This window comes from Nuphar pumila, chromosome 2 (genome assembly GCF_984573655.1).
Source record: "Nuphar pumila chromosome 2, dmNupPumi1.hap1.1, whole genome shotgun sequence".
Lineage (NCBI taxonomy): Eukaryota > Viridiplantae > Streptophyta > Magnoliopsida > Nymphaeales > Nymphaeaceae > Nuphar > Nuphar pumila.
Window position 1 is genome coordinate 104,526,272 of NC_143250.1, and position 12,626 is coordinate 104,538,897.

At 41.4% G+C, this 12,626-nt stretch overlaps 1 protein-coding gene across 1 annotated transcript; it reads right to left on the reverse strand.

Moving 5' to 3' along the window:
* Positions 1-904: 904 nt before the first annotated feature.
* On the reverse strand, positions 905-5,905 carry LOC149846526 (triacylglycerol lipase OBL1-like). The gene is made up of 5 exons (XM_089996382.1): positions 5,543-5,905; positions 4,194-4,390; positions 3,175-3,208; positions 2,152-2,774; positions 905-1,612 (listed from the first exon to the last, which is right to left on the reverse strand). The coding sequence occupies exons 1-5, from the start codon at positions 5,856-5,858 to the stop codon at positions 1,355-1,357; spliced, it is 1,428 nt and encodes a 475-aa protein (XP_089852508.1). The 5' UTR covers positions 5,859-5,905; the 3' UTR covers positions 905-1,354.
* Positions 5,906-12,626: the final 6,721 nt, after the last annotated feature.

Below are 12,626 nucleotides of genomic sequence, written 5' to 3' on the forward strand. Positions count from 1 at the left end.
TGTGTGCCTCAAGGCGAGGCACGCCTTTTGCGCCTTGAGAAACATTTTTAACAATATTGACTGATATACTCGTCTTTATAAATTGTACAAACTGGGTTTTCATTGCCATTCTGGTTTAGGAGATAATCTCAAAGAAGCACACTTCTATTACATTTGTGACAACATAATGCTTTGACAAACATCTAGCTTCATTCACATGGATTGTTTCCGCCTCTAGGGACTTGAATTGGCCATCAAACTATCATACTCAACCTTCCATTGCATTATAGAGACTTGAATTCATGAAAATGACTACTGAATATATCCATCTTAAGGAAAAGAGGGGTACAAGAATCAGCAGTTCTCTCCATTACTCTCAAAAACGTTTATGGAGGGGAAAGGTTAAAAAACAATAGGTTACACATTGCTACAAGAACAAATCAGATAAAGAGGTTCTTGTGAACTAGACCAGTCAAGAGGAGGCATTATGCTAATATAATCCCTATTCATGTAAAAGATTGCCTTCAGGTTATGATCCTTATTGATGAATAAGCCACCAACAATTGTGGCTTGTACTTGCCAAAGGAGTTCAGAAGTTGATGCAGATGCAAGATCTACCGAAGAGAAACAATAGTGTCAATGACCACCATCCTCCTTTACATTTGGACTGTTTGTCCTATTTCAGGTAACTGGTCGCCTTTTCAACTTAGATGCAGGTTTAACGGAAGGAGCACTTCATGGGGAGTGTTACCCACATCGTGGTTTATACTTTATCCCAACATCTGAAACCATCAGGGTGACCAACCTGACTACCTGAGTAATTTCCACAACCATTAATGTCATGAAGACATCTCCTTATTAGTGGCACCTTTTAGAAAAGGTACAAAGCAAAATCTTGTTAAAGAACAAACACAAGGTTACAACATTCCAGAATTAAATTCCATAAATTAATGAAAACACTTCATAGTTGAAGTGGCAAGAGTGAAGATACATCAACATTTTTAACATCAACTTCAGGATTTGGTATTAAATGTACAAAGGATTTCTCAAAGTTTGCAGCTTCTCTGATCACTAGCGCCTCTTCAAGTCACTAGTTTTCTTTCTGACCACCATCTTATCGTTAGAAGGACTTATGGTGTGTTTGATTAGCACATATCTCAACCAGAGATCCACGGACACAAGGATAAAGGCATAAGACTCATGACAAATCTGACATCCCAACAGAGGATAATCTTAGATACTTAGATATGATATCCTCAAAACAACACTAATTCAATATGGATTTTTAGTACTAAGGAGGAGGGCGATTTGGGTTAGAAATCAATCGATACGGGATTGTAGGATTTTGGATCCGGGTGGAATCAAATGTGCAGTCTTAGGTTAGCTTGGGGTTTTTGAGGTTGAGTGGGCCCAGTCTGGTAGAGTTGATGTAATCTCTAGGGCCATGTGGGGTTAACCCAGGGACGACCATCGCAAAATTTCTAGCCATTAGTTCAAACCATCCTTCCCTGTACTCCTTCCCTTTCACAGATCCAATGAAGAGGCCCCGGGTGAGCTCCCACGCAGCATTTAAGTACTTGGGGATAACATATATCAGCGAAAAATAGTTCTTGTTCGGTTCCTCTCTCATGATCTGCAACACAAAAAAGCAATTTGTCACAATTTGCTTTATGTCCAAACATGTAAACCCTTTGTTTAGAAAGTTTACAAGTGAAAATAAAAAGATGAACAAATAAAAAAGCTAAATAATTACACATGCAAAGCTATTTGATGGTATATATATATATATATGGGTAATTAAAATATGTTTACTGGTATAAACCAAGATTTTCATAGATTTTTTTACTTTTTCTCAAAAGTTTCACCGTATCGATGTAATCTAGATGCTTGGTTTTATAGAAATAGACTCTCGGATCATCTAATTACTATGTATAACAAGGATCTTTTAAGGGTTGAAAATCAATGGCTTAAATTTTTTATAAATATTCAAGTATAAAAAATCATATTACAATGATCCAACAGTCGATTCATAGCAAATGGACCATGTCGAATGCATTTGCAGGGTTAGATTTATAAAAAAAAACTATAGAAATCTTGATTCATACCAGCAAATATATTTGGTTGGTAAACATATTTCATTTTCTATATATATAGGGAGGGAGAAAGAGAGACCTGTCCATGGTAGGTGCTACTGTAGTAGACACACAATCCAAAATGCTTGAACTGCATCTCCCTGTCGTCAAAGGGAACCCTGGGCACGATATCATTGCAATAAACGAACCTAAAGTAACTAGGTGCAGCACCTGCCTTCAATAGCACCTTCTCCATGAAGTCGCCAAACCGCTTGTCCCCAACCCTTGGCTGCCCAAATGTGTACACCCCAGCCAGCCTCTCCATCAGGTGCTCCTCCTTCTCCAGCACCAGCACAGCTGGGAAGAGGATGGCCAGGGCCCCACCCAGGCTGTGCCCGGTGACAATAAACCTCGCATTCTTGTGCTCTTTAAACAATGCCACCAGCTTGTCCCTAATAGCATAGTAGGCCAATGGATGGGCACTTTTGTCATTTGAAACAGCGGGTCGAACCGAGTCAAGATGAGGGTCCACGCCAAGGGCTCTAAGGAACCCACCGTGGACCTTCCCCATGGGTGGTATCTCGTACCACGAGAAGCTTAAGTCTGTGCACCAGTCATAGGCATTGAAAGGCTCGGTGCCGCGGAAGGCGACCACGATCAGGTTTGCATCCGTTGGTCTGTCGCAGAAGACGAATGCTTGAGTCGATGCGCGTCGTTGCGATGCTGAAAAAAAAGACATCGAAAATAAAGGGTATTTTAGGAATTTCATGAATTCAAGCCCTAATTTTGTGTTCTAATGAATTGGTGATAACAGTGATGCATTGCTGACTACTTTGAAAGAGACCTAAGTTGACATTACAAATCATAAAAATACTGAGGATACCCCGGCCTGTGTTTGATACACACAGGACAAATGCTGGGGCATGGAACAGAGTGTGCTGCGCAATGTGTTATAACCCGTCAGTGAGGGACGGCACCCCTGGGGGTGCGACTGGTAGGTTCTGGACAAACTTTGACCGTTTTATCTAGGTGGAATTTGTCCAGACAATCAAACACAACCTATTGGACATTGTTCTACAATTTAGCTACTATATTAATCCAGGGACAAGAGAATTGTGCTTACGGTTCCAACAGTTGAAAAACTCCACGAACTCCATCTGCAGAAAGAGAAATGAGAGCTCCATGTCAACTACAAGGATATAATTATAAATACCATTGACTTGGTTTATTTTGTATTTGAACACATAAATTTAATTAACCTATTTGCAGCCATGTATGGCAAAACCTAATGGCTGGAAATTGTACTTCCTGATAGGAAGCTATGTCAACCAGCACTGTTATATATGTATGCTGTCCCAGGTCCACATGATAAAAGCCCTAAGGGCTTTGGCACAGGGGGATGGGCCTAGGCTGCTAGGCAGGCAGTTTAGGTTCAAATCTCACCCCGTTGTGCAAGCTCAACTTTCTTGGGGTAAGGGGTAAGTCAAGAAAATTTTAAGCGGCCAGGACAGTGACCATATGTATGGTAGGCAGAGCCAACATGACCAAGTCTTTGATCCTGGTTGCGGTTTCTCTTTATAAATATCAAAAAAAGGGCCACATGGTAAAACTAGGTCAAAAACATGCATTTTACATGTGAAAACGTACATTTGGCTTCAACAGATTCAACAAAAAGTTTGCATAAATCGAATCTGCATCAAATAGCTGAACCATATGAGACCAAATCCGATCCTAAAACATGTTTGGATGTGATCTCTCTCTCTCTCTCTCTCTCTACACGTGCACATCTACTGCTCAGGCTCTTATAAGTGATGCAAAGTGGTTTGGGACCTATGACATTTTCTTTCATCAAAGCAAGTTTTCAAAAATTTAACATTTTCCTTTCTATCAAAAGAAACTTTGTAAATCATGCATTTGGAGTTGCATTAAAATTTGTCCTTGTATAGAAAACAACTATATATGTTCATGCTCAAAATGGAGAGAGGATCAGGTGCAATGTGATTGCATACTTTTAGTGTGCTGCTGCACCTCATCGCCCACCAGATGGCAGGTGATCAGGTGCAGCAGCACACTAAAAGTGGGAAATCATATTGCACCTGATCTCAATTCCTTGAAATGCTCATGGTTTAATACTTGACATACCTTCCATTGATTTTTTACCACATCATGAATGAAAGCTTCATTCTCGTAAGCAATTTTGGCAGCCATGATAGATATAGAGGCATGGGACATGCTGTCCTCACTCCCCTTGTAGTAGCTTCCCAAATCTGTTCGGCCATCCAAGTGCCCAATTGCAGTCTTGAAATTTGGAGATGTCCTATCTGGAAATACAACCTTGCCTGCACCATAAAAGATGATGGCCACTCAGAGATAAAGGTAATAAGCTTTATTTTTCTATTACAGGAAAAACCCCGGGGCCAGTAACAGGTAGATCTTAGATGGACCATCTGTGGCTAGGACTCTGCCCCCCCAAGGGTCCATGCTGGCGCTTGGCTAATGCAAGGGTACCGCCCGCGGGAATTCAAATCCGGACTGCCCGTCTGACAGCCGAGGCCCACTCCAACTACGCTAATCCTTTGAGGCTTTAAAGTTAAAAACTTGCCTTGGGGGTGTTATGAGTTTTGTTTTGCATATGCCAAGCTTGAGTGTTATAATAATGGACATGCCAATTGAGTATTCATTGCTTAGCTTGTTCTTCCTTCACACATAAATTGTGAACTTGGGAGTTTCTTTAAACGTCAAACTTTCTGCTTATGTGTTATCTAATATTGCCAGTAACTTGAGTGCTTGATCACTGTTTAGCACGTTCTACTTTTAGATACAAATGGTGCTCTGCCTTTCTACTTTTTGAAACACTAACTACATGAAATTGTCAAGTATCGTACGTCGCGTGTACAGTTTCAAACAAAATGGAAAGCAGTCTCTCTCAGTATAAGAAGCAAAAAGAGAGGAAAATGGAAAATGCATATATATATATATATATATATATATATATATATATATATATATAGAGAGAGAGAGAGAGAGAGAGAGAGAGAACCTTGTTTTGATGGCGTTTTTCTTTTTCTTTCTTTTGAAAGGAAGAAATATATTCATTGATCGGAAGGTTAAGCACAGCAAAAAGGTGATGACTGATCACCTTTAAAAATTAAAGAAAAGGGGTTTTGTTGGTGTAAATTATAAAAACCTACACTTCTTGTAAACACCAACATACAATATACATGATGAGATTAGATTTCATGATGAACCATGTATTTTATTTTCTTGTATTTCGTTTTTTGTCCCTCATTTCCTTATGACATCAACCTTGCTTCTTGTTTAGATCTGATCATATCTTTTATGTGTTTCATCTCATAATAACAAAAGAAAAAAGGGACTACCATGCTACTCGAAAGAAGAGATGAAAAAAACAAAACAAAAAACTACCATGCAGGTGCAATAAGATGTCAAGAGGGACTAAGAACAAAGAAATGCATCAATCTATTCTTTACCTTTGAGAATGTTCACAAGGAGACAAAGGAGGCCACCGTTCTCTGGCAAAAGGTTGAGTGCAAACTCAAGGGCTGCTCCAATCCAAGACAATGGACCCCTAACAAGCATGAGGATCATCTGAACGAGGATGGACATGAAGAGCAGCCAACGGCGAGCAAACTCTAATGCAGTTCCATCAGGGCAATGTATCAATCTGTTCGCGAAGATCTGTTTGGAGAGGAGGAGATGAAATAGGTCCGAGAAACCTCCATCTTCAAGCCTGATGATGAGGAAGTCGTTATTTTGTTGCAATCTGCCATTAGCCATGGTAGCCATTGATGCTTATGCTAGCAGCAGACCTTGGCAGTGTAAGGGTCTCAACTCTCAATTGCCTGCCAAGGTACTTATTATATAGGTGCCAACGACGAGCCTACTAGTTTGAAGTCTTCTTTTTCGTGCAGCTGCTTGGAAACTTGCTAGTTGCTCCCGTTTAATTGTAGGACTTTGACAAAGTTATCTCCTTTCATTTTATATTATTTTTTATGAAATTGACCTAGAGGTCCTTATCAATAAAGACGTAGACAAGCTTAAATTGTTTTGCTTCTTCTCTCGATGACTTCCGCATTCACAAATACTTAAACGCCTTTAGGCTTTTTGGTTTGTTTCCATTAATGGCTACCTCGTCTAGGTGCGTGCTATGTCACAAAGATACGGGTATGACTCGACACGTGATGCTGGTATCACTTGCAATTTCCTTTTTCTTTTTTTTAATGAAAATAGGACATGAGGACATAATTTTTTTATTTTTAATTAATAACAAACTATTAAAATACTATGACAAGTATATATTAAAGTTTTATTCGCAACTAATTAAAATAATATCTGCATGTATCAATGTCTGTGTCTGTGTCTTTGGTCGTGTCACCAGGAATATATAGGCAAAAAAGCGTGTCCCTGTGACGTGGTGTCCGTGGCAGTCTGGGTTCCACACATGGGGAAATGGGCATCAGGATTGCCATGAACACGTACGGTTCTATAGGTTAAATGGAGGAGTCCTTGGTCCTCAAAAGTGGAGAGGAGGGGACAGTTTGGTCTTTTCGGAAGTCCAGGGGACTCATTTCTCCTTGTTTTTGGTCATAACACGATTAGATTTTTGTTCTCACTTGTCCCCACTTGTCCTTTTATCTTTATCTGTTTTAAATTGTCGTCATTAATTGGCTAGTTTAGAGAGACAAAACAAGCACAAGAATGAAGGCCTCATAAAACACGGAAGTTGGGACCCCGTTGTTAATCATGTGTTTGGATTTAGGGAATTAAGTGGAACTGGAATCCAATTCCACTGGATTCCTCATTTGCGGTGGCCAAGAAATAGGGGAACTGGATTCCAATTCCATTGAATTCCTTGGATCCAAACACATGGGAACAGGTTTTTCTATCGCCTCATGTTCACCTCTGCAAACCACTTTTCGCACCGAACCATTTCTTTGTCGGCTCAAACCCGTCGCTGCACCTGTCTAGTCATGAAAACCCGCGTGGCCCAAGGGATGTCAGTGCACCAGCAGCTTTGACCTGATTCAGATCCAGTCATCTAGGCTAGGGTGGCCCTAGACTCAGACTTGGTTCTTGCCTGCCAGATTCCATCAAAATCTTGGCGTGGGTATGATTCAGGTAACTCGAACCCAGATCTGATCTGATCTGACCAATAGAATTTAAAAAAAAAAATTGTTATTAATATTTATTATAATAATTCAATATTGGTTGTTGATCATGAAGAACAAGGGCAAAGGGAAATAATCTCTGAAGCTGCGTATTGCAAGTAATTAAACAAGTAAAATCAAAACTTGTACCCTACTGTTCCAAAATCACGTGTCAATTTGAACAAAGGGAATTGGACCATTTCCCTTAGATATTGCCATTTGAATATGGTTTGCTTTGGGAACACGGTGCTTAGACATAATCGCTCTTCGTGCAAAATAATAGGTAGAATCAACCTTGAAACAATTAATACCAAAATAATCACATGAAGAATAAAATTACCAAAGTTGTAATATATATTTTCATCGTTTGCTTCACGAAATAAGACGAACTCCAACTTGACTCATTAAAAAAGATGGTTGAAGAGACATTCATCCAACATTCTTTTTTTCTTTTTTCGTGACGAGAAACCCTTACTGAGAACTGGGTCACTTAATGGGTCTGCCCCTCTGCCAGATACATATATAATTAATGCATTAAAATAACCTTGTACCACAAGCTATTAACTTATGACCTAAACAGGACCGCTTCAATTAATGATTATTAAAGCCTACCAAATATAACGATGTACACATATTTGACTTTGTCTTACTGGAATTGTTCATTGCACGTTGGCTTATTTTATGTGAAACTTGATTGAATGGTTCTTCTTCTTCCTACCAAAATGGAAGCCGAGTTGAGTTAAACTAAGATGCGTTCACAACGGTTCCTTTCAAGTCAAGCTTTGAATTAAGATTCATTCGCTTTGATTTTTCTTTTTTGGAGTCATTGAATTGAGATTCTTTCCTTCAGGAAGTTTCTTGCAGGAGGGCAAAAGGATATCAACCATAATGTGAAGGGTTTGAACACTTCAATTTTTTTTTTCGATCACGGGGAGAAGAAACCACCATTATGGTTCGGACATCCTGTTGCAGGTGGAGGGGTGCCACATTGATCGTGGCCCTGTTTTCCTATCGGCGATACAAAACTGTATTACTCCCCCAGGAAATATGGAGAAAACAATATGCTTGTGATTCTTTTCAAGTACTATAATGCAGCTAAGAGGTTCAACTGAGGAGATGGAGGTGAGGGGTGCTTGGCTGCGAGAGGTTTGCATGCTGGGAGGGAGGGTTTGTGTGAGTCTAAGCACAGCTGATTCGCAAGGGAAGGACAATGGCGGCCGGAGGAGTACTTCTCCCAGGTGGTTAAGGTCGTTTTCCAACAATGTAGAGGCCGAGTAGTGGGAGGCATTAAGGACTCGTGGGCCCGTAGGGTTTGAGTCTCACAGGGCAAGGGAGTTGGCATGCAACTTTGGATGTTCGAAGGGGAATCTTTCGCTGATATTGATAAGAAGGTTGAGGGTCTCCATTGGAGGCAAACCAGGGGCGTCAATCTCAGATTCCTGGAGAGCATCAACTGTAGCATGGTGATGAGTTGTGGAGCCTGATTCACTGTTTTTGCCCTTGCGGGAAGGGGGTCCGGGGGGCTCCCCCCGGCGCGGGTCCCGCTGCGCGGTCAGCGGGCGGGGGTCCAGGGGGGCCGCCCCTGGCGGGGGGTTATAGGGGGGCAGCGCCCCAACCCCCCCAGAAGAAATTTTTTCTGGGGCTTATGTTTGGGACCCGGTTTTCAGTGGATCCGACTCGATTTGGTTAGGGTTAGGGTTGTCGCCCTTGCCTTGTTTATATTCTCGCTTTTCTTTCCCGAACTTGTAACTGTCTGTTAAGGGTAATAAAATTTCTCTCTGGGCGACCGTGGTTTTTTACTCTCTCTCGGATTTGAGGAGAGGTTTTTCCACGTAAATCTGTGTTCTTCTTGTGTTTTGTTTGATCGTTCTTGTTCTTTGTTTCCTTTTGATTGTCTCTTGCTCGTGGTTTTTCCTAACAACTGGTATCAGAGCATTGGTTTGTTGGAGCAAGAATGGAAGAGGGAAAGATAAAGATCGATCGGTTCGACGGTAAGGATTTCGGTTTCTGGAAGATGCAGATCGAGGATCTGTTGTATCAAAAGAAACTGTATCAGCCTCTATCGGGAAAGAAACCAGAGACGATGGGGGAAGAAGAATGGCTATTGTTGGATCGACAAGCCCTAGGTGTGATTCGTCTCACCCTGTCTCGCAATGTTGCGTTTAACATTGCAAATGAGAAGACGACGGCAGATTTGATGGCGGCTTTGTCAAACATGTACGAGAAGCCATCCGCCTCTAACAAAGTGTATTTGATGCGACGACTGTTCAATCTGAAGATGGTTGAGGGTGCCTCTGTGACAGATCATATCAATGAGTTCAACACCATCACAAGCCAGTTGAGTTCGGTGAGCATCGATTTCGATGATGAGGTAAAAGCCCTTATTCTTCTATCCTCTTTACCCGAGAGTTGGGGTGCGACGGTAATTGCGGTGAGCAGTTCGTCTGGCCAGAAGAAGTTAAAACTCTTAGAAATCCGAGATATGATTCTCAGTGAGGATATTCGGAGAAAGGAGTCGGGAGAATCCTCAGGCGCTGCTTTGAGTTTCGAAGGCAGAGGAAGAAACTTTCAACGGGGACATAGTTCAAACCGTGGTAAGTCAAGGTCAAAGGGAAGGAGTAAGTCGAGACCTCGTGGTGACCTTGTCTGTTGGAACTGCGATAAGAAGGGTCATCTAAAGCGGGATTGCAAAGCCCTTAAGAAGAAGAAGAACCAGGACAACGCTCAGTCTGTGAATGCAACAGTTGAAGAAACTACATGTTTTGAGGACGTTTTGATCTTGAGCGTGGACAGTCCGATCGAGTCATGGATTTTAGACACAGGTGCCTCTTTTCACTCTACTCCGTGCAAAGAGCTTATGCACAATTTTGTGGCCGAAAAGCTTGGTAAGGTTTATTTAGCTGATGATGAGCAGTTAAATATTATGGGGAGGGGTGATGTGCATATTAGGACTGCTTTTGGGTCCAAATGGACATTGCATAATGTTCGTTATATACCTAGTTTAAAGATAAATCTGATTTCAATAGGTCAGTTGGATAGTGCCGGGTATAAAACGGTATTTGGACATGGTTTCTGAAAAATTGTGAAGGGAATCTTGGTTGTTGCACAGGGAAGAAAATTGGGGACCCTGTACATGACTGATAACGACCGAGATATTGTTGCTTCGGTGAGTTCAGAAGCAGATGCTAAGTTGTGGCATTGTAGACTCGGGCACATGAGCGAGAAAGGGATGAAGGTGTTAGCATCAAAGGGACTATTGCCAGACTTGAAGTCTGTACACACTGGTTTCTATGAGGATTGCGTGTTAGGCAAACAGAAACGTGTCAGTTTCTCAAAGATCGGAAGAGAACCGAGGGCAGAGAAATTGAAATTAGTACACACTGATGTTTGGGGACCAGCCCCTGTTTGTTCCCTTGGAGGCTCACGATACTATGTGACCTTCATTGATGATTCCACTAGAAAGGTATGGGTTTATTTTTTGAAGAATAAATCTGATGTTTTTGCCACTTTTAAGAAGTGGAAAATAGAGGTAGAAAATGAGACCGGGCTAAAAGTGAAGGGGCTACGGTCTGACAATGGAGGGGAGTATGACAGTACAGAGTTCAAAGCATTTTGTGCGGAGAACGGAATTAAAATGAGTCGTACTGTTCCTAACCGACCACAACAGAATGGAGTTGCTGAGAGGATGAATAGAACTCTCAATGAGCGTGCGAGGAGCATGAGACTGCACGCAGGTTTGCCCAAAGCATTTTGGGCTGATGCTATCAATACTGCAGCCTATCTGATCAACCGGGGTCCTTCAGTCCCATTGGATATGAAACTTCCAGAAGAAGAATGGACGGGAAAGAAGGTAAATCTATCTCATTTAAGAATTTTTGGTTGTGTTTCTTATGTACACATTGATTCTGAGAATAGGGATAAGCTAGATGCTAAGGCCCAAAAATGTTACTTCATTGGATATGGCTCTAATTACTTTGGTTATCGTTTCTGGAATGAAGAAAATCGGAAAGTAATAAGAACTAATGATGTAACATTTAATGAGAATGTGTTTTACAAAGACAGGTCCAGTGTAGAATCAGAGGGGACAGAAAAACAAGAAGATATGATGAGAGAGATTGACTTGGAGGAAATCTCAACAAATACCCCTGTTGAGAATTCTGATACAATCGAAATAGACTCTAACGTAGAGCCAACCACTCCCGCATTTGAGTTGAAGAGATCTGTTAGAGTACCTAAACCTTTGACTCGGTATTCTCCATCTTTACACTACTTACTGTTGACTGATTCTGGCGAGCCAGAACATTTTTCTGAGGCAATGCAGGTGAAAGATTCGGTTAAGTGGGAGTTAGCAATGCAAGATGAAATCAAGTCTTTGCAAAAGAATGAGACTTGGGTGCGAACCAAATTACCGAAGGGAAAGAAAGCATTGCTGAACAAATGGGTGTACAGAGTGAAAGATGAGTCTGATGGCAGCAAGAGGTACAAGGCAAGATTGGTAGTTAAAGGTTTTCTGCAAAAGGAGGGGATCGACTACACTGAGATATTCTCTCCAGTGGTGAAGTTGACTACCATAAGGACAATTCTTGGTATTGTGGCTGCAGAAAACTTATACCTAGAGCAGTTGGATGTGAAAACTGCTTTTCTTCATGGAGATTTCGAGGAGGAGATTTATATGGTGCAGCCTGAAGGCTTCAAAAGCTAGGGTAAATGAGACTTGGTGTGTAAACTGCAAAAAAGCCTATATGGCTTAAAGCAAGCTTCAAGGCAATGGTACAAAAGGTTTGACACTTTTATGTGTAACTGTGGATTTAGAAGATCCGAGTTGGACCATTGTTGTTACTACAAGAACTTTGATGAATCTTACATTATTTTGCTTTTGTATGTAGATGACATGCTTGTTGCAGGTTCTAGCATGCAAGAAATAAACATACTTAAGCGGAAATTGTCAAAAGAGTTTGAGATGAAGGACTTGGGCCCAGCAAACCAGATTCTTGGTATGCGGATCACTCGGGATAGAGAGAAGGGAACTCTAAACCTATCACAGGAAAAATATATTGGAAAAGTGTTGGAAAGGTTTAGAGTTCAAGATGCAAAGCCTAGGAGCACCCCGCTGGGAAGTCACTTCAAACTCTCGAAGGAGCAGTCACCAAAAACAGACGAGGAACAAGAGAAAATGGCTAAGGTTCCATATGCCTCAGCCGTTGGCAGTCTCATGTATGCCATGGTGTGTACCAGACCGGATATTGCTTATGCAGTGGGAGTTGTGAGCCGTTATATGGCGGATCCAGGACCAGAGCATTGGGAAGCTGTGAAGTGGATATTGAGATATCTAAAGGGGACATCAGGTATGTCACTTTGTTTCAGTGGGAGAAGTGCAAACTTGCAAGGTTTTGTAGATGCAGACCTT

Excerpts from the sequence above, each read along its gene's own strand:
- LOC149846526 (XM_089996382.1), bottom strand. The coding sequence starts at position 5,858 with ATGGCTACCATGGCTAATGGCAGATTGCAACAAAATAACGACTTCCTC. Across the intron at positions 4,391-5,542 it reads CCTTGTGAACATTCTCAAAG|GCAAGGTTGTATTTCCAGAT; the intron begins GTAAAGAATAGA and ends TTTATGGTGCAG. Across the intron at positions 2,775-3,174 it reads GTTTTTCAACTGTTGGAACC|CATCGCAACGACGCGCATCG; the intron begins GTAAGCACAATT and ends CTTTTTTTTCAG.